This window comes from Falco peregrinus, unplaced genomic scaffold, assembly GCF_023634155.1.
Source record: "Falco peregrinus isolate bFalPer1 unplaced genomic scaffold, bFalPer1.pri scaffold_24, whole genome shotgun sequence".
In the NCBI taxonomy this organism is placed as follows: Eukaryota; Metazoa; Chordata; class Aves; order Falconiformes; family Falconidae; genus Falco; species Falco peregrinus.
The window spans coordinates 4159502-4181652 of record NW_026599593.1 but is presented as its reverse complement, the minus strand read 5'-3'; the positions used below and the strand labels follow the sequence as shown (position 1 = coordinate 4181652).

The 22151-nt window shown below is 52.3% G+C and overlaps 1 protein-coding gene across 1 annotated transcript in view; it reads left to right on the top strand.

Moving 5' to 3' along the window:
- Positions 1 to 19629: 19629 nt before the first annotated feature.
- LOC129783302 (olfactory receptor 14C36-like) overlaps positions 19630 to 22151 on the top strand; it is a 58263-nt gene continuing 55741 nt past the window's right edge. Inside the window, exon 1 of the mRNA XM_055793300.1 lies at positions 19630 to 20540. Within this exon, the coding sequence (XP_055649275.1) occupies positions 19630 to 20540 (911 nt within the window). The remainder of the gene's footprint in view (positions 20541 to 22151) is intronic.

Sequence of the window (22151 nt, the reverse complement as noted above, 5' to 3'; positions counted from 1 at the left end):
CCACCTACAAATAAGTCCCAGTCTCCAGTTTCTGTTGGCGTGCCTTTTAATTCCACTCGGCTAGAATATACCTCTGCCCTTGTCTTTAAACAATCATGAGTTACTTCTTCTTTTCCACTGAGATCATGTCATTTTTGCCCAGGTGTCAGTTCCTGGGCCTCTTGCATCGGTAATACTGTAGCTGCCACCGTGTGCGGACAGGTTGGCCGTCCTTTACTGACACTGTCCAGCTGTTTGGGAAAGCTCCCCACGGCTCTGCTCCAGGGTTCCAGGCTCTGGGCCAACACTCCTAACGCAACGTGTCACCTTTCATGATCAAAGAGTTCCAGTGGGTTTTCTAGATTTGGGAGGCCTAGAGCTGGAGCACTCATTCCAGTCCGTTTCCATTCCGTAAATGCATCTCTGCACTCCTGAGTCCAGACAAGGAGGTTTCCGTTTCCTCCGACACCTTCATATGGAGGCTTGGCAATGAGTCCCGAATTCATTATCCATAAGTGACGCCACCCGGCCATTCCCAGGGATGCTCTGAGCTCTTGTTTTCAGTTGGCTTCTGGGATTTGACAAATGGCCCTTTTCCTCCAGCTCCAAGACTCTGCTGGCCCAGGCAGGTTGTAAATCCCCAATTGGTTGCTTCTTCTGGGGTGGTCTCTGCCTTTTCCCAGGGTACTTTGTACCCTGCTAGCCCCCAAAGTTTAGGAGGTCCTTGTTATAGAATCTTCTTTACTGCTGGTTGCTAGCAGTACGTCACCCGCCTATTGCAGCAAGGCGACAGTTTCATACCTCTTTTGCCAGCTTTCCAACTCCCTGGCGAATTGATTTCCAAAGACTGTAGGACTATTCTTAACGCCTTGCAGTCATACAGCCCTGCACAGCTGGGTTTCTCGACCAGTTTCAGGGCTTTCCCATTGGAAACCAACCGATTGGTGACTGGCAGCAGCCAGCACAAGGCAGAAGAACGCATCTTCACATCTCATAGAGTAAACCATTCCTCATTCTCCTTCAGGGTGGTCAGGAGGGCATGTGGGTGTGCTACTGCCTCATGGACATCTTGCACAGTTGGATTTATAGCTCTTGCATCTTGCACCAGTTTATATTCTTCTGAATTTGGCTTCCTGGCTGGTAATACTGGAGTGTTATGTTCTGATTGGCATTCTCTTAGTAACCCAAAATCTGTGATCTGTTCAATTCATGGCTCCAACCCTTGCCTGACTTGTAGTTTAACTGGCTACAGCTTTTGACTTGCTGCTCTGCCATTTGGCTTCCACTGGATGATTACTGGTTCCCCTGCTTGGGATTGCCCTGGTCTTCCTGAAGCCCATACAAGAGGTATTGCAGCATTTGTACCTGCTTCTGGTATCTTCTGTAGCTCGGCTTCCTTCTGCAACATAAAAACGTGGGCATCCCAATCTTGATTGTCAGGAATATGGTTCCTCTGAGGAAGCCCAGGTGGCATCTCCGGTAGCTTTGGTTTCTGTCAACCAGCAACTGAATGCCAGCCCTGCAGTGCGTCACGGTCTGACCCAAGTTCATCCAGCTGGTCCATGAACAGGAAGCCCATCACAGTGGGGGTTCCAATCACCTGGCTACTCCCACACTCCCCTGGTACTTATTCCAGCAATCCTTTGCTCAGCCCCGTGAAGATACCATCAAAGAACCAGTGCATGGTTCTCACAGTGTTCCTGGATCACAGCATACCCAAACTGAAGCACATTTTCAGCAGCACCATGTCCTCCTGGAGGTCAGCCTCCCCTCCCCCACAGGCCTTCAGGGGCCTCAGCAGCACTGCAGCTAGCCAAGCCTTCCTCTGCCAGGGCTGCAGAGCCCAGCACAGCTTTTCTGGCCTTGCAGAGGGCAGGGCTTCCTCTGCTGGTGCGCTTAGATTGCCACCGCCACCCACTCCAGCGGGTCTCTGGTCTCCGGCACAGCGCGGGCACACGCTGGCTCGGGGGCGCTTGGTACCAGCTTTGCCCGAGAGAAGCCTGAGCCTGGCCCCAGTGCTACGGCTGAGGTGCTGCAGGTTGGGTGAGCCCTTGCAGGAGCGTGTCAGCGAGAGGCCGGTTAGTGTGCCGTCCTGGTGGGAGACACAGCACCCGCACTCAGGGTACGGCAGTGGAGAAAGGCTTATCTAAGGAAGCCAAGGAAGTCTGCACGTCCATGATCCCAGCTCTTATGGGGGACTTCATGACCCTGACGCTTTCTGGAAGGGGAGCACAGCAGGATACACCCTGTCCAGCTGGTGTCGGGGGTCTCTTGAGACAAATTCTTTGCACAGGTGTCAGGCCAGCAAAGGTGACGCTCACCTGAAGCTGGTCCTTGCCAAACAGGCAGTGCTGCTGAGGGATGTGAAAACCAGTGTCAGCCCTGGCTGTAGTGCTCATGAAATAGGGGGAGAAGACTTTAGCCTCTTCAGGGGACTTGTAGTGGTAGTCCCATGGGCAGCAGCACTCAAGGACAGCAGAGCTGTGTACGGCTGGTCATTCAGGAAAGCATTTTCCAAGCAGAACTGTCCATACCGAGGAGCAGGAAATCAAGCAGACATGCCCAGAGAGATTCTTGGCTAAAGAAGGAATTCCTCAAGAATCTCCAGAGAGAAAAGGAAGCATCCTGGAGGTGGATGCAAGGGCTCAAAGAGGAATTTAGAAATAGGGATGTTTTCAGGGAAGCCAAAGCCTGCTTCGTATCGGGTCTTGCAAGATGTTCAAGGGCATCAAGAGGATCTGTCACCACTTGCAGAACAGTTTAAGAATAAACAAAGCTCCTGTGTGGCCACTGCTGAGCTTAGTAAGAGCAGGTCTAGATAAAACTGAACATCCTCCAGGTCCTCTTTGCCTTAGTCTTCCCCAGCATCGTGTCCCAAAGCTTTGTGCCTGAAGGCAGGACTCTGGAGGGAACCAGCCGAGTGTGGATGGGGATCAAGTCAGGAGTCATTTGACCAAATTCAATGCTTCCCACTCCAGGGAGGTGGAGGGGCGGCATCCCAGGGAGCTGTGTGAGCAGGCCGATGTCCCAGTGAGGCCATTCTCCATCCCCACTGGAAGGTCCTAGAGACTGGAGGAACTTCCTCTTGACTGGAAGCACCCATGAATCTCGTGATACCCAAGAAGGACAAATTGAAAGTCCTGCCCCTAAAGTGGACCGAGGCCCTGCGAGGACACAGGGCAGGGACTGCCTGGCTGGCTCCTTGGTTTGCATTCGGCAAACTAGGAGCCATCAGGAAAGGTGACCAACAGCCTCCTGGGCTGTATGGCCAGGAGCACAGCCACGGCAAGTCATTCCCTCCCTCTGCTTCCCACTTGTTTCACCACACCTAGAGTACTTGTCTAGCTTTGGTGCTCCGCAATAGCAGAGAGACACTGGCACGCTGGAGCCATTTCAGTAAAGAATCACAGAGATGGTCAAGGCTGGAGCACGGGCCCTGGTAGATCAGGCTGAGGGAGCTGGGCTGGTCCACGCTGGAGAATGGAGGGCTTTTGTGGGAGGATGTAAGAGCCTTGCGTTGCCTATGGCAAGGTTTCCAAGTACTCACTGTGGTACAAGGCAGGAGCACAGGAAGCAATGAACTGAAGCAAGAGCACTGTCCTCCTTCTTCACCTGCAGCCTTCAGAGGTAGTGAGAAGAAAAGAAAAAACACCACTAAATGCAACTTAGAAGGTTCAGATTGGGTATGAGGAAAAACCTGTGTCCGTCCAAGGGCTGGCCTCTGATGCCAGAGGTCACCCAGAGGGAGCCTGGGTCAGCCCATGGCTTTGTGCTTCAAGGAACAAGCAGGGATGAGGGGAGAAACTTCAGAAAAGGCAGAGAAATGCGGGTGCAAGGGCTGGGTGGGAAAGCAAGGAAGAGTCCAACCCCCCGAGTGGAAAGAGGTGCCACACGGACAGTGTAGGGCAACTTGCAGTGGAGATGGCCCAGGGCTGCAGCAAGGCTGAATGGCCCCACAGGGGGCTGAGGCCTCTGTCCCCTGGCACTGGCAGCTGCCCATGTCACCAAGGCCTGTGACAGGAAACGTGATTTGGAGGGTCTTCTGTTCTGCCCTCCAAGAGCCTGGGGGTCAGGGCCGGGTCTTTCTGCTTCATAAAAAAATCCAAATGTGTTTTGCAGCATTACAGCCACCAGCACAGTACCTTTGCCTACCTGCAGGTCTGGCCTCTAATTAGCTGCTCTAACGAGTCCATGGGGACGCTTTGTCAGCAATGGCCCTCAGCGGGACCCATCAATGTTTGAAGGTATTTTCAGTGCTGCTTCTGACTTGCATTCCTTGAGTGGTTGTTCAGTCTGCTCTCAGTAGCTCAGGTTCATGGAAGGAGCCCCAGGTGCCCTAAAGAAGTTATTTACAGTTTTATCATTTCCTTCAGATGTTGAAGACCTGTGTAGCTAATATGAGCTGTTTCATGGTGTAGCTAAAAGGGCAGATTTCAAAGTGCACCAGATGATAATTCCTTTATTTATTTCATAGGTTATATTTTGCTACTTTTAAGGTTAGAGGACAGGTTCTAGCTGCATTCTCCAAGTGATAATGATGCAGAGTGTCCTCAGTAGTTCTGGGTTGGTAGGACATGCAGTCTCTCGAGGTCTGACACAGGATGGACAAGCTTGCTTTTCATAACCCCAACCCCAACCCTTTTTCTCATTGTCCCCTGGGACTCACATCCCTTCCCCTTACATCACACTTCTCCCCTCAATTCTGCAGGTGGGTGCTGCGGTTCCTTTGCACCATCCCCCACCTGTTTGCCTTAGAGGACTGGCTGCACACCAGCACAGAAAATATATCTGCAAGCACTGTGAAGAACGATCAAGTGTCATCAATAGCAAAACACACTCCACAAGCACAGGTCAAGTCCAAGCTGTCTCTGATGAGGTGCCTTTCTGCAAGGGACACTCTTAAGGAGAAATCTTTTAGGTTGGCATATACAGAAAGGTAAATCTAATCACAAGGAAAGATTTGTTTATGGGGGACAGATGGGCTGTGGGAAGACATATAAACTCTTCCACCCTGAAGCTGAAACCAGCAGCACAGGTGAGGTGCTTGTAGGACCAAAGAATAAAAGGAGGAGAAACCTGAAGGATAATGGAAAAAGACATTGCCGAGACAGTCTGCTGAAAAGACATCTTCAGAAGTGGTCATTGTCTCCTGGTCAGCTGCAAATATGTAGAAGATGAGAGAAATTAAGGACAGATGGTATAAAGGATTAGTGGTAGTTACATTCTGGAGGAAAATTGGTATTTCTTAGGAATATCCCTTTGGAAACCTCCTTTTATAGGCAGAGGTCTCCTGTGAGAGAGGATGGCTGAGCAGGTGTTACAACCATGTTGAAAGAGTCCATAAGTGCAGCTGGGGGAAGCACAGGCTGTACAGACCCCCATGGTGAGGGGTGTGCCACCTGTTAGAGTCCCCTTGGGTGACATCTCTGGCACCTGAGCGGGTAACTGTCCAGGTGGATTTTCCAAGGGTAACTCCTGCCTCGCCAACCTGACAGCCTGCAGTTGTGCGTGAGGAGCTCCACAGTGGATGTCATTTCCCTCAGCTTCAGCAAAACTCTGCCCATGGTCTCCCTCAGCATTCTCCTGCCCACGTGAGGCCATGACACTCTGGGTGGGAACAGAAAGAGATGGGTAAAACACCAGCGGGATGGTCAGGCTGAGAGAGCAGTGGGGAAGGGCTCACACCCCACCTGGAGGCCACTGGGACATCCTGGGGCAGTGTGGGCTGAAGAGGGTCCCAATCGGAAAGTCAGCCAAGTAACGACAATCGCACCAATGTGGCTACAGGTCGTCCTACTTTATGTAGCAACTTTGTCATATTTACACTTCTAATGCACTGTTCACGCGGCAGCTGCCTGACAGTCATTGGCTGTCGGTTACGTATTCATGTTACCTGTGCATTGGTTGTCATGCTGCAAGCGCCTAAGAAGGATGTGCTAACCTAGCGGTTTTCATATCTTGCTTGGCACCCGGCCTTGTTCTTGTACAATGCTCATTGTTCTTTATTCTGCCTATTCAAGGACAGTACACGATCTTCAAAGGAACTTTGTAATCTGCAGGCCAGGGTTGTCCAACTCCTGCCAGGGGACAGTGTGCCCTTGTTCTGCCAAGAATTCCCCTACACATCCCCCTTTTTTTTTTAGACAACCCAGGCTCTATCAACAATTGATTCCAAATCTTCCTTCATACAGGAGAAAATACAACAAAAGATAACAAGCACAGCAAATATAACAACAAAAATTTAATCCCTTCCATCAATAAGGTTTTCTACCAGCCAGCGATTCCCCATCCCTTAAGCCAATCGTCATAAGGATTTTCAGTAACACTGAGTTTCTTCGTATTATCTTGCAGTTGGGAAAGCTTTTTGTGAATGGACTCAGAATGATCAGCAAGATTCATACAGCACATTCCCTCAAAATCCTCACAGCCGTGTCCTAGTGCTAATAACAGAAAATCAATGGCAGCTGGATTTTGTATTAAAGCATGTCGTATACTGTCGACATCAGTGGTGAGTCATCTAATACTCTGGAGGTAATGTTAATTTGTTCTCTGTCCAAGAAGCCAACGGTCTCAACTGAGTGAGAGCCTTGGCAGAAGCAACTTGTGGTGTAAAGAGTGATGCTAAAATGACAGATGGACGTTCCCACAACTCAACATCATCTGTACATTCAGGTCCCAACTGGTATACACGACGTCTGATGCGTTTAAACTTGTTACTTATGTTCAGCATTTGATGGATACTAGGGGCAAATAATGTTAGTTTGCCAAAGCAGCATGGTCCTCCCGGTGCCCTTGCAGGTACGGTGGGCCAGGCACCATCTCCACAAACGCGGAATACTCCCCGAGGCAACACCTTTGCTTTTTCATTTGTCTCACCAGACCATGAAACAGGCCAAGTCCAATCGTTACAGTAACCGGTGATGTTAGAATGCCAGGGGGACCCAGGGGCAATCCAAGTACTATCATCTCTTGGTTTGTGGATCCTAAAATTACCTGAGTCAATGTCTTTCTTGCAAAACCCCCAAAATAAACAGTAGTTTCCCGGCATAGATCCTAAGATGTCAAGCTCCTGAGGTTCCATGCCGGTAACATTCCGGCCCTGAGCAATTTGGAACGCTTGAGCCCCCGAGGGGTTCCTCAGAATACCAAGTGATTGGCACCAATCGGCTTGCACAGACCCACTGTTGATGGTGCAAAAGTCATTTGCTGCTTGGTCGAGGTAGTCGGAGTATATTTTACCTGTTGTCCAGTGCCCAAACTCCTTCACATGGTTTAAAGGGACCCCAATCAAAGAGGTACGAAATGGGTCAGATGGGGTAGCTAACGGTAAGCAAAATGAATCTTGCCCTGTCTTGTTGGCCCAGGTAACCCACATGTGCATTTGTGGTTGGACAGGAACCCATGCTGTTCCTTGTGAGGGCATGCTGATGACTCCTATCAGCCCTACAATCAGGTCAAACAATTCCATTTTCTCGCAATCTTGTTCCCAACTGACAAAAGAAGCACCACAAGCCAAGAGCTTGTGTTTTCTTTGTAGCTAAAACAACAGTTAGGTTTTTGTCAAGGCCCACCAAGAGATAGCTTCTATTCTGCTGTCAATACTTTCTGGCATCCATATTGCTGGAAAATGTTGATTTGGCTTAAGGAACAAACATTCCCTACAAGTACTTTCAAAAGTAATGTTAGCAAAGCTCTTTTGACAATCTAAGTACAAAGCATAATCATTTCGCAAGCGGCTACAACCTAGAACAAAGTTCTGTCTACAGTTACCACAACTTAACATTATTGCTGCTCGTTCCCTATAGTTTCCACAAACAGCATTCTTCCTATTACAAATTCTTTTCAACACAGCATTACAAGCTCGTGACCCAAATGATTGTCTTCTCGCTGCTGTCAACAGCACGTCTTCTCTGGTGGATGGGACTGGCCCAAGTTTGCACAGAGTTTGTTAAAGACTGGCTGGAGATAAAGCTGTCACCTATATTTTCTCCGTTCCTCTGGAGCTGACATGCAGGGCGGACAAATCTGCTAGGGACCCATAGAGGTCCTTTATCTGTGGAAACACAAAAATATCCTCTACCGATGAACAACACTGGACTGGGTCCTTCCCAGTTGCCTGTAGACATGCTCTTAGAATGAACCTGTACCCCAGGCATGGCCTGTGTTTGACTTCCCTGAATAGCCTGATGGTGTATAACAACGGGGGCCCTTCTCTTCCTTCTGTCAGGGACAAATAATTCAATGTAAACAACACCTTGTTTCACCGCTTGGTTACATCAGTCTTTCCTGGCGTCTTCCATGTCACTTAGCTGTTGTCCATGCGGCATCACACTCCATTTGATTGGTCCCGGAGCGGCGCCCACACGCTGCTCCCCCCTTGTGCAGGCATCCTGCTTTCTCTCACCTTTCTGTCCAAGTCTCTTACCTCTCTGCGAATGCAGTTTCTTTGTCTCCCTTGGCCTTGCACATGTCCTTCACAACACCTGCAGCTTGTTAGAGCTGCGGCCTGTTATTACAACCAAGTTATTTGGTCTGGATTGCTCATAATTTGCCAGTGTTCTTCCAGCCACTCCACATTTTGGAGTCGGTTTTGACTTGCATCACCACAATTGGTCACCCTGACGTGCTGATGTGACCCAGTAAGGGGTTTCCTAAGGAGACCCTGAGACTGTGCCGACATGACCCCGGTAAGGGGTGTCAGGAGCAGATCCTGAGATTGTGACCAGCGGGTTGCTGGGGAGATGGGGCCTGGTGAAGCGGAATAGCGCAGCGGGGCGGCTGCAAGATCCCGGGAGACCGTGACACCGGAAAGGTGAGCCACCAGGGACAGCATGGGGACTAATTTAAGGAAGATACCATGGTGCTGTCAGTGTGGAAGTTAGTGTTACAGTGCAGGACAAGGCCTCAAGGACAAGAGTCCAAGTACTGATAGCCTGATGAATAGAGACTTGCTAGAACTTGTAGGGCACAAGCCCTGGGAGCAAAGGAACAAGCTAACTGCAGACCCCTGAGCCGTCACAGTTGAGGAGGCAGCTAGACGGACAGAGAAACAAGCAGCCAGATAAGGGAACGGATAGAGCCGATATGTAACTTTGTTAATCAAGAAAGCCGGGTAGAAAGAACCCCCCCCGATTTTGGAATAGAAATTGTTGCTATGTCAAAGTAAACTAATAAGTTCCTATTGTTCTACCGGTGTGCCTTAAATATCAGCCAATCAGTGTTTTTTACACTTAAGATTTAACCAATCAGCGTGTAATATGTAGAAGACAGAAACGTACATAACTGTAATAAAATCACTAATAAACCGACAACTTGCTTGTATCAAGCCGCGTCCCGTCTCTTCATTCGCCACAAATTGGTGACCCCGACATGATCCGGTGAAGGATCTGACGTGGAGGGACTCTCGAATCGCCTAATTGAGCGACATACAGCAAATCCCACAGAACTCTGAATGATCCGCTGAAAGGAAGCGGGAGCTGGCCGGCCATAAATCCCTCCGGAGTTGAGAGGTGAGCTGTGGGAAATCCGTAATGGGGAATCAGGTTTCATCCCCAGAAAGAAGCGTATATGAGCTTATGAAAGGTCTCCTTAACAAACATAAGAAAAGTATTTCTGGGCATGACCTTAAAGCAATGCTTAAGTGGGTGCAAGTAAATATGCCTGCAGTGACTGCAACTACAGTTCTCACGCGGGAACTTTGGGACGATACAGGGGTGAAATCGTGGGATTCTGCGACAAAAGGCAATACTGAGTCCCACCGTCTGCTCTCTTCGTGGAGAGTTATTTTTGAGACTCTGAAAGCACAAAAAGAAAAGGCAGAGGGAGGAGAGGAGGAGGAGTCGCAAGCTCCTATAGCCCTGTCCTTATCAGCCTCTAAATCACAGTGCTCTAAAGCCCTGGGTGTTAATGCAGTGGAGTATCCGCCAGAAGAAGACCCCTTTGACCCGGGACCGGTAGACCCTGAACAAGAACCTGATTTATACCCTCCTGATCTGCGTGATGTGTGGGCAAAAATAAAGAAACAAGCCTTAAAGGAGGGGGACTTAGAAATGGCTAAAACTATAGTTGCTCCGGTCTTGTATTCTCAGGGTCGGGCAGGGGGAGCACGATGGGAGGCTCTTTCTTTTTCGGTTGTTAAAGAACTGTGCCGCACGGTTACGGAACATGGTATTTCTTCTCCCTATTTTATAAGTCTGTTATCTTCTGTGTTTGATACTTATGTCATGACTCCTCGTGATTTGAAATCTTTAGCACGATTGCTACTAACCCCGACTCAGTACACGTTATGGGAGTCGCACTGGAGAGGGGGACCGCAAGCACTCCTGCTCACGTATGTCAATCATAATGATGCTGCATTAGCTGCACTGACAATAGAGCATCGTACGGGCACCGGTGCACATGCTGATCCTGTAGCGCGGGCTCAACACTTCCCCCGTGCGGCTCTCGAGGCAATTAGAGAAGAGGCGAAAAAGGCTTTTTTCCAGGTTCCTGACGTACAAAAGCCACAAAAAGCTTTTACTACCATCACTCAGGAGTCTCGAGAACCTTATATGCAGTTTATTGATAGACTAAAACAGGCTTTGGAACGTCAAGTAGATACTGCGGAAGCTCGGGATATTATTGCTAACAAAACTAGCTGTTGAAAATGCTGATGTTGATTGTAAAAGGCTACTCTAGTCTCTTCCCAACCCGAATCCCACTCTGGTGGAAATGGTGGAAGCATGTAACCGAATCGGTACGGTTGACCACAAGTTTGAAGCTATGGCTGCTGCTTTTGCAGCGATGCGTGGTGTGGGGAATTGCTATGCTTGTGGTAAGCCTGGTCATTTAAAGAGAAATCGTCTTGCTCGGGCTGCAGGGAATAGACAACAACCTCCTGGTCCTGGAGTTTGTCCGAAATGTCGGAAAGGGCGTCATTATGCTAATCAATGTCGATCTAAGCATGACTTCCTGGGACAACCGATACAGGGAAACCAACCGTGGAGCACGGGGGCAGCGACGCGCGCAGACACAAGTGCCACAGCTGACATTTCAACAACCTCGGAGAGAAGCACGACACCTCAAGTCCCTGTCCAGCAACCTCAGGCAGCGCCGGATTGGACCTGGCAACCTCACACACAGTAACACTGCTCGATTCCTCGGTTCATTTATTATCAACGAATGTCAAAGGATCATTACCCCCCGATACACAAGCTCTGTTAATTGGTAGATCTTCCACAACATTGTCTGGTCTCTTTGTTTTACCAGGTGTTTGTTGCCTTCACAGGCGCGCGGTGACCTGGTTCAGGAACGGCACAGCGGCCGACCCCTGGCCGCGCGGTCCATCAGCTCGCAGACACCAATGTGGTGGATGGCAAATGGCGTTTATTGCTGAGCGGCGCGACACTATATAGCCTAGGTTTACAGTGTCACTTCCGTCTGCTGACATCATAAGCTACAAGCTGTTGGCTACCTGGAGGGGGGCCCTATGTTTCCGTACAGCGCGAGATCTTCCGGCCGCCAGGCCCTACCTAGCAACATTAGATCAAAGTGGGAGAATTTCTACTGATATATGTGTAAAAAAAAAAAAAAAAATTGAACACATCCCAATATTTCTCATGAGTTCCAGAAATTCACACCTTATATGGAATTGAAGACATTTGGAATAGGCTGATGTCCTGGTTTCCTGATTTACAGCTCTGGGTTAAGAAGTTCATCTCCAGATGCCTTTCTCCTCTTTCTCTTTGATCACTCCAATCCATTCTACCTATGTAGCTTCTGCTTTAAGGTTCAGAGAGGAAAAGTTGGACTGTCTGTCAGTAGTGTCTCTAATATTCCCTATGGGCAACTCTTCAGTTGTGGCAATAGACCTCACGGGGATTTCCTTGAACTAACAATTATACAGCTGATAAAAGTATTTTTTATTTATTAATTTCTAACCCACTCCCCCCCACACACACACGATAATTAATCCCTCTTTTATTCCTGTTTACACCCTGTTCTCTAAGGAAAGCAGCAAATAATTACTGCCAAGATTTTGCTATATTCAGCTGCAGAGCTGGCTGGAGAAGTCTGATGTCAAGTGATGTAAGTCTCAAGGAGCTGAAGACAAAAATATTGAGGCCGGAGAGCTGAGGAGCAAGGCTGTCCACACAGTGATTAGCTCCAGGGACTGCTTTTCCCACCCCTGCACAACGCCTCAGGAGGCATGCTGCATCAGTTGCCATTGGAAAAGTCTTCTATCACTTCTCCATAGTGGTCATTACCTGCCTTCCTCTTTAACTACACTTCTGAAACTTATGAAGTGTTCAAGCCTTGAAGACCAGATGTCCCTGATGGAAGAGACAGGGCTCGTCAGGGCGTTCTCCCTCGTCATGAGCCCAGGGTGTCTGTGGTGCTGTGGACTTCAGGTGTTCAGAGGAGACTGAAGAAACCTCTGAAGAACACCAAGTCAGGAGCAAAGCCCACAGCATCTGGAAGCGTTAATGGGCCCCACTGAGGGCCATGGCTGAGAAAGCCTCGCCATGGCCTTGTTAGAGCCCATCCTTGGAGGCTGTGAGTGCAGGAAGGCAAAGGCGCTGTGCAGGCAGCTCTGCTGCTGAGCAAAGCCTTGGCTTGCTTGATGAAGCAGAAAGGCCAAGCCGTGACCTGCAGCCTGTGGGGAGGTGGGTGCTGTCCCTCACACAGGGCTCAGGGCTCTGCCTGGGCACCATGGAAGGTGGGCATCCAATGCCCAGTGAAGGACAGCAATGGCACAGCAACTTCCAGCTTCCCCATGGGGCTGCAAGGAGGCAACGATGCCCCCGTGCCGGAGGACATCATGTCTTGTCATGGCCCTCAGAGGCAGAGACAGCTGCCACAGCCAAGGGGCCACCGACCTGGGTTCTACTGGTGCCTTCCAGCCTTGCCAGTGCCCTCTGCCCTCTTTCACCACAGGCTGTCCTGCATGGTTGGAGCCCTGCCCCTGTTTCCCTGCAGGCTGTAGGCACCATCTCGCTGCCCTGCCTTGCTCTCACCCCAACATTGCCATACCTTCGCTGAGGTACCTCCACTCTCACCGGCTGTTCCTTGAAACACAAACCATGGGCTGATGCAGGCTCCCTCTGGCTGAGCTCTTGCACCGCAGCAGGACCCTTGCAGTGACAGTTCCTCCTCCCGATAGCCACTCTCCGTTTGCAACATTACACTTTGGGAAATCTTTTCCTCTCTGCTGTTTTTCCCTTACTAACCAGGAAAGCTTTACCACCTCAGGAACTGCCTTCCAAGCAGGGAACCTAAGTCAATAGATTTTTTTTTAGTGGTCTTTCCCCTCTAAAAAGTCAAGTCACCTCCACATGGTCTTCTGAACCACATGACTGCTGCTGCCTTTCAGCTTCTCCCAGAGACGTGACCAAGCCACATGCCTGCTGCTGTCCTCTCATGTCCACAGGCAAAATGGACATGACAGCCTGTACCCCAGCCCTTTTCCTGGAGAGGTCCTGTGCTGTAGCTTGGCAGAAGGACTTTCCCAGCCATGTTCCTGTTGCTGGCCTATCACCTCCAGAGACAGAACTGACCTCACAGGCCCCTTCACAGCCAGGCACGTCCTCCTGCATGAGGAGTTCCTGAGACCCAGTTGCTCTTTTAATAACACACCCCTCCATCACCCTCCTTCTGCTCTATGACCTGACCACAGAAAAGCAGCCTTGTTTCGTTCAGATTTATCAAATGCATTTCCCACAAGCCATTTGAGTGGGGAAACATTATTCACATGAACTTCCGTAGTTGTGTTGACACAATTTATATATGAGCTTCCATATATATGGCTTTTTTTTTCCAGGTTGGACTACCACTGGAGATCATCGAATCCAACCCTCCAACTGAGGCAGGGTCAGCAAGAGCAACGTGCTCAGCAACTGGTCTAGCTCGGCTTGCAATATCATAGAAGCATAGGAACAGAGAATCATTTAGGTTGGAAAAGACCTTAAAGATAATCAAATTCAACCGTTACCACAGGACGGCCAATCCCATCACCAAATCATGTCCCGAAGCACTGCATCTATGTACTTTTGAAACACCTCCAGGGCTGCTGATTCCACCAGCTCCCTGGGCAGCCTGTTCCAATGCCTGACCATCCTTGCAGTGAAGATGTTTTTCCTCTTATCCAATCTAAACCTCTCCTGGTGTACCTTCAGGCCGTTTCCTCTTGTCATGTCACTGAATTTCAGGGAGAAGAGACCTACCCCACCTTCCAGGTCTACAACCCAACCTTTCAGGTCTACAACAACCTTTCAGGCAGTTCTAGAGAGCAGAAAGATCCGCCCTGCGGTTCCTCTCCTCCACACTGTACAACCCAAGTCCCCTCAGGTGCTCTTCAACTGACCAGGGATCCAGACCCTTCACCACCTCTGTTGCCCTTCCCTGGACATACTAAAACACCTCAACATTACTGTTGAAGTGAGGGGCCCCAAATGGAAACACAGTGTTCAAGGTGTGGCTTCAGCAGTGCCGAGTACAGGGGGTCCATCACTGCCCTGGTCCTGCTGGCCACACTGTTTCTGATACCAGACACGATGCTATTGGCCTTCTTGGCCACCCGGGCACACGATGGCTCATGCTCAACCATCTGTCAACCTGCACCCTCAGGGTACTTCCCCAGCAGGCAGCCGTCCAGCCACTCTGGCCCAAGCCTTTAGCCTTGTGTGGGGCTGTTGGGACCCAAGTGCAGAACTGGCACTTCTCCTGGTTGAACCTCATGCAATTGGACACATCCAAATGGTCCAACCCGTGCAGATGCCTCTGCAGAGCCTTCCTGCCCTCAAGGACATCAGCACTTCCACGCAACTTGGTGTTGTATGCAAACTCACTGAGGGTGCACTCAGTCCCCTTGCTGGGTCATTGATGAAGTTCTGAAACAGGACTGGCCCCAGCACTGAGCCCTGGGGAACGCCACTCCTTATGGGCCGTTGTCACCTGGATGTCACTCCATTTACTGCACCTCTTGGGACTGGCTGTCCAGCCAGCTATAACCCAGCGTGGAGAACACCCACCGAAGCCATGAGCAGCCAGGTTCTCCAAGAGAATGAAGTGGGGGGTGGAGCCAAAAGGCTTTCCTGAGGTCCAGGTAGACAGCATGCACAGCCTTTCCCTCATCCACTGGGCAGGTCACCTTGTCCCAGCAGGAGATCAGCTTCATCAGGCAGGACCTGCCTTTCACAAACCCATGCTGGCTGGTCCTGACCTCCTGGTTTTCCTGCGGCTCCTTGTGATGGTGCTCAGGACGATCTGCTCCTCAGCCTTCCCTGGCACTAAGATCAGGTTGACAGGCCTGTAGTTATCCCCATCCTCCCTCCTGCCCTTCTTGTAGGTGGGCAGCACGTGACTAACATTCAGCCTTCTTGGGCCTCCCCAGTTAGCCAGCACTGTTGAAAGTCATCGCTGTGGTGAGGCAATAGAGAAACAGACCAATGATTTTCAAAGTGTCCCTGCCTCACGGGATGTCCATTGTCAAGGACACAATCAAAAGCACCTTGTCCTTTCTGGGTATAAGGTTCACCGGAACCACGTGTCCTCTGGGGCGGCAGAGGCATCACTGGCAGCAATGCCTTCTCCTGCAGCACTGCACAGTCCAGCCCTGCGTGTCTCTGGTCCCAAGGACAGCATGGATTGCTCTCCTTAGGGACATCTCATTTCACCTTCACAGTGACCTCTGCCCACCGCCCCAGCATGCTCTGCAGCAAAACATTTTGCTGGCGTGTGACCTTGGGCACTTGGTACCCATTATTATTTTTGTTGTTACATGTCTGAGCTTGGCCCAGGTGACACAGGTGTGGTTCAGGGTAACTGCTCTGAAATCACCTAAATCAGGGAGAGGAAGGGGAAAAGTCTTATTCAAGCAGCGTGAGGAAGCCTTAGGATCAATAACCTGACATCTTCTTGGGGAATTTAGAGATCCTGTGGGTTTACATAGCAAGGGTTTGGGAGTGGTTTGGAGGTGTTTGTAGGGCTGGCAGAGGTGAGAAGAGATCAAGAGCTGCCTCCATGGCCATAACAGCCACTTTCATTTGACTCCAAAATGGACCAGCCCCTGCCCAAACCTGAGCCAATAAGCAATCGCAGTGGCACCTCTGTGATACCCTATGGCAGAAAGGACAAAACACAACGGGAGAGGAGTGAGAATGATGTGAGAGAACAACCCTACAGACATCAAGGTGAGGGAAGAAGGAGGGGAGCAGCGAGACAGAGGCTTGGTGGGATCCTGCAAGCCAGTGGTCAAGTAACCACCCGCTGACAGCCACAGGGCAGCGCAGTGACAATGCTCCTTTAGGTGTCTGCAGGTTCTTTGCATCGGCATTCTAGCACAGCTGCCAGATGGGCCAGCAGCTGTGATGCTCCCCTGGATCTGAAACCCTGCATCATTCGTGTCCACCTTGGTTCTAGGAGCAAAGCAATGGTGGAGTCTCATCTCCCAGGGGAGTGAGGCAGGAGAGCAGCAGAGTGCAGGCCCCAGGTCACACACTGGCAGGCTCTGGCCTGTGCAGAAGGAGGGAACGCTCCTTCGGGTGCCCTGGAATTGCCCCACAAGCATGAACTCCATTGTCAATGTTGGACCTGTTGGAGGCTGCTGTCCTCGCCGAGCAGCTGTGCTGAGCTCTGCCACCTGCCTTGGCACTGGGTTCCCTCAGTGTCACAGCTCTGTCTGCAACAGGACGGGCTGCAGCTGCCTCTGCGTGGGCCCCTGGCTGAGGGCACTGCTGCACATGTGGGCTGAAGCCCCCCAGCTGTGGCACCAGCCCAGCTCTGCCTGGCCATAAGGCACCCTGGTACCAAGTGTCCCCGAGCCCGTGGGTGCAAAGGCTTTGCTTCAGAGCAGAGACATGGCCTGGGCAAGGGAGAGCTGAGTCTTGAGCCCGGAGACTACAAACCCCGAGTTACATGCCTACATTGCGTTAGGGTAACTGAAGACATCACACAGCAAAACCCCACACTGGAGACCTGAGCTGCTTTCCTCTGAACTTCCCTCTGTGCTGGCTACTGAAGGGTTAACAAAAGGTGACTCTCATGCTGAAAGCTTTTTTTTCTAGTAAGGGAATTGCCACTGCTGGAAATAAGTGTGTCCCCCCAGGTGAGGCAGGGCCCATGAGGGATTGCCTCATCCTGCTGCCCAGCAGGTTCCCCTGCAGCCCCAGGGACAGCTGGAGGGAGCCCAGAGGGGCAGAGGAGGGAGGCAGGGAGAGCTCAAAAGCAGCCCTTGGTGGGAGGCTGCTGAGAGCTCCCTGCTGGAGAAATCTGCAGAGCCCTGGAGCCGGTAAGTGTGTGGCTGCAGGGCAATGCCTCTGCAGTTCCTAGCCGGGTCTGCAGCAGCTGGGGCCCCCCCAGCCTGTGGGACCGTGTGGGAGCCTTGTGCTGTGGAGGAGGCCAGTGTGCTGCAGAGCAGGGCTTCCCTGCTGCAGCGTGGGAGGGCCAGGGCATGTGGGCTGCCTTGTGCCAGGGCCGGCTGCAGGGCTGTGAAGGTGGCTGTGCAGGCAGGGGTGCCCAGGGCTGTCCTTGCCAGCAGGGTCCCTGCAGCCCAGGGGGCTGTGTGCTGGGGCAGGGGCTCTGCCGCCTGCCAGGGGCAGCTCTCAGCCTGCCGGGGGGCTCCCCACAGCTCTGGGGGCGTATGGACTGAGCCCCCATAGGGAAGGATCTCTCTGCTGTGCAGAGTGTGCTGCACGGGTGAGCGCTGTTTACAAGTATAGGTTACCCTCAGAATATGTCTGGATGAGACTTTTCGTATCGAAGGTCAGCGCAGGGATGTCTATGATAAATCCAGGGCTCTCCTCAATCTGTGTTTTCAGTTTTCTGTTGTTGGGGGCAGGAGAGGGGAGGCAGAAATGTTAATGGAGATCTCGAGTTTGAAGATGTCCCTGAGACTGCCAGCTGTAACTGAGTGATGAGGAGGTCTGCCAGGAGCCTCCTGAAGTGCCCTCAGCCACTCCTCCGCCTATGAACAGCAGCAGCAGCACCTTTGCTGGAGCCATCAGGGTCGTTCTGAGCTGCCCTTTTCCCCCTGCGGGCAGGACCCTGCACCCAGCCAGTGCCCTGCAGACAGGCACGTTTGTGCGGGGCCAGAGCACAGAGGTTGTGATGGGATCTGTGAGCGCTGACAGGGAAAGACCTGGCACAGGGAGATACCTCCCACAAGGAAAATCTCCTGGCAGAAGCGATATGATCAGGGAATGAAAGGAAACTTCAGACAGAATTGTTGAAAGGAGCATCAGCGAGCTCTCTCTGACCATGTGCAGCGCAGACCCCTTTCTCTGAGGCATCCCCCTGGCTGCTCTCCCCGCAGCAAAGCCTCTGTCCTCAGGGCTGGGGGTCCCGAGGTGTGAGCCTCCCCCTCTGCAGCCAGAGCTCCAGCAGAGCCGCGGTGCAGCTCTGCAGCCACGTGCCCCGGTCCCTCTGCAGAGCACAGGGGCTGAGAGCAGCTGCCGGGCAGTGTTGGTGTGTGGGAGGTGGCGAGCAGAGCTGGGCAAGGGCAACGCTGCCCTCAGTGCCTGGCACGCTCGCCCTGGACACTCTTACCTAGACCATCAGTGCAATTTTACTTCTTTCTCTGCCGTTTTGGGTTAGTTTTATTCTCTAGCTCTTGCTGTCAGGCTCTCTGGGGATGGGTGTTTCAGCTGCAGAGTCACACTCTGACCTTGTGGGTCCTCTCCTGCAGGTGTGTCCATGGGAACAAGTGTCCCAGCTTTCCTCTCACCTGTGGGGCTGTGGGCAATGCCCTATGTGGGGCTGGGCAAGGGGCTGGTTCTCCCTGAACCTGATGCTCTTGTTAGGGCACTTGGCTACCTCCTTGAAGTTCCCTTCCAAGCAGTGAGTTGCCCTCCAGAATGGAAACCTGTCCCCTCGCACCCATGAGTGACCTGAAAGCCCCACATAGAGGCGTAGAGTTTCTGTGATGGAGAAAACACTGCTGGGGTGGGTGAAATGAGCTGTGTATCCTTTGCTGTGGGTGGGATGCTGAGTTCTGATGAAAGTCTACACCCTTTACTGGTCTGTGGTGGGTCAGTCTGTTCTCAGCAGTGCCTTGTGGTACTTCAGGGTAACATGGCAGTGTGGCCACCATTCATCTCAGGAAGGTGCAAGCCCATAGAAACTGGGAACCAGCAGGACAGACCACCTCCCCTCACTGGGCACTCACCCACAGGCAATCCTCTTGCCTCACAGACCTCACTCTGTTACCCCGGAGGGCAGCAAAAATGCTCTGCTTTTCTGACATCCGAGAATACGCAACAGGAGAGATGGCAGGGAGCAGTGAAAAAACCTAAAACTCCCTTAAAATGACTTCACCCTTCCCGTTCCTTAGCACTGGCGCTGCAGACGCTGACCAGCCCTTCTGCGTTGGCACTGGTTTCACAGGACAAAGTTGAACACCAGGACTGGTCCCTGCCCCCACCCACTGCTGCAGAGTGGGGCTGGCTGGTCAAGAGCCCGTGGGCAGATGCCCTGCTCTTCATCACCTACACGGCCAGCACCAAGCAGGGCTGCAGCCACACAGCTGCAGGAAGATCTCCAAGAAAAGAGAGGGATGTCTGTGTGTGACGGGGGGATGGTCTGTGGGAAACGGCTTTGATTGTGCTTGCAGAAGTCTCCCCTAAATTATCACTGTCTTTTCCTCCTGTGACAGGACCATATGCCCAGAGGCAGCAGATGTCCAACAGCAGCTCCATCACCCAGTTCCTCCTCCTGGCATTGGCAGACACGCGGGAGCTGCAGCTCTTGCACTTCTGGCTCTCCCTGGGCATCTACCTGGCTGCCCTCATGGCCAACGGCCTCATCATCACCACCGTAGTGTGCAACCACCACCTGCACACCCCCATGTACGTCTTCCTCCTCAACCTCTCCCTCCTCGACCTGGGCTCCATCTCCACCACTGTCCCCAAAGCAATGGCCAACTCCCTCTGGGACACCAGGGACATCTCCTACGCAGGATGTGCTGCACAGCTCTTCCTGATTCTCTTTTTCCTTTCAGCAGAGTATTTTCTCCTCACCGTCATGGCCTATGACCGCTCCGTGGCCATCTGCCAGCCCCTGCACTACGGGACCCTGCTGGGCAGCAGAGCTTGTGTCCACATGGCAGCAGCTGCCTGGGCCAGTGGGTTTCTCCATGCTGTGCTGCACACGGCCAATACACTGTCACTGCCGCTCTGCCACGGCAATGCCCTGGGACAGGTCTTCTATGAAATCCCACAGATCCTCAAGCTCTCCTGCTCACACACCTACCTCAGGGAAGTGGGGCTTATTGGGGCTAGTGCCTTTTTGTACTTTGGGTGTTTCGTTTCCATCGTGCTGTCCTACGTGCAGATCTTCAGGGCTGTGCTGAGGATCCCCTCTGAGCAGGGACGGCACAAAGCCTTTTCCACGTGCCTCCCTCACCTGGCCGTGGTCTCCCTCTTTCTCAGCACTGCCACGTTTGCCTACCTGAAGCCCCCCTCCATCTCCTCCCCATCCCTGGACCTGGTGGTGGCAGTCCTGTACTCGGTGGTGCCTCCAGCAGTGAACCCCCTCATCTACAGCATGAGGAACCAGGAGCTGAAGGACGCACTGAAGAAGCTGATGCAGTGAGATTTATCTCAGAAGCAATGAATTATCCATGTCCCTTCACGAGGCATTTCCAATTCATGTCTGGAAACTCCAGTGCGTTTAGCATTCTATTTGTGACAATCCTGTTTGTCTAGCAATGTCTGAATCCGTTGCACGTGGGAACCCAGCCTGTCTGACCCGGTGTCCTTGTACATGTGCGTGGGTGGACAATTAACCTTGACTCCTGTCTCACATCTCTGTAATAAAAGGAGGATTTCTCAGTTCCGATGTTTGGACTTCTGGCACTAATTCCAAAGCCAAGCTCAGGAACAAGCTGCAGGAATTTTTCCCTGAACAACATCTGTGTGCTTTGGTTCCCCATGGCTCATGGGAGGAGGGCATGGGGCAAAGTGTTAGGGCATGGGCCTGTGTTGAGCCTTGGCGTGTGGGTGCCCAGTGCCCATGGGAATGGTGGGTGACCAAGAGGGATGTGCCTGGGACCATCTCCCTGGGCTTTCAGGCACCGCTGCCCTGCACAGCAGCACCGCCTGCTCAGGGCCATGCCTGAGACCACATCCCTGGGCAAGAGCAGGTGTCTCTGTGGGTGCCCCAGCTGGGGCAGGCTGCTGTGTCCCTGGTGCCGCAGGAGGTGCCTGGGGAGCCCCCAGGCCAGCAGCCTGGTGCTGGGGACAGGGACTGGCACCGAGGGGCTGCCGGGAGTGGGCAATCAGGGTCCCTGTGAGAGAGGAGCAGCAGAGAGAGGGAGGCAAAGGCCTCTGTGTCCTCATGCCATGGCTGGTGCCAGCCCTGGGGCTGACTGGCAGGAGGAGACCCCTCTCTGCCCACCAGCATCTCCTGTGCCCTTGTGATGGTCTATGGCCATGGGGTGAGTGCCCAGAGCTCTGCAGCCCCCTTTGGGTGGGCACTTGCATGGGGCCAGCCCCGCGTGGGCTGCTGTGTCTGCCTGGGCTGAGGAGAGGGCAGGGGAGGGGGGCAGAGCTGTGGGGGGCTGGGCTGGGAAGGGCCAGGGAGAGGGAAACCCCAGTGAGAGCTCAGCTGTGTGGGTGTGCAGCGTGGGGGCACACAGCAGGGTGGTCCTGGTGCAGACCCAGGGGTCATGGTGAAGCAAGCAAGGCACCAAAGGAGCGGGACTGAGGGGCCAGATCTGTGCCGTGTTCCCTGCACACCCTCAGAAAGCTGCAGAAGGGAAATTTTCCCCATGAATTCCCAAACACTGCTCATTTCCATGTCTGGTCTTATACCCCAGCCCTCATTAGGGACCACTGCTGCATGGTCACCTCTGTCCTCCTCCGTTGCCCAGAGGTAGCCAGCTCCATCAGCATTGCTAAATATAAAGGGAGCCACTTTCCTGCTGACACTTGTTACCCACAAGTCCCATAGCCCTTGCCACAGTTGGTCTCTCAGTGAAGGCCATAGTCGGACACCTCCAACAAGATCATGTTCTCATGGCATGGTGTTCTAACAAATATTGATAGAGATCCCACCAGCTGGCCTGGGTCCAGCGCTCCAGTCTTTCACTCAGAACCATTTCTCAAATAATACTCTTACTCTCTCACAGACAGAATGTTCCAAACACACCCGTGCACAACTCCACCGGGGAAGGTGCCAGAAAGGCGTTCTCTTGGTAG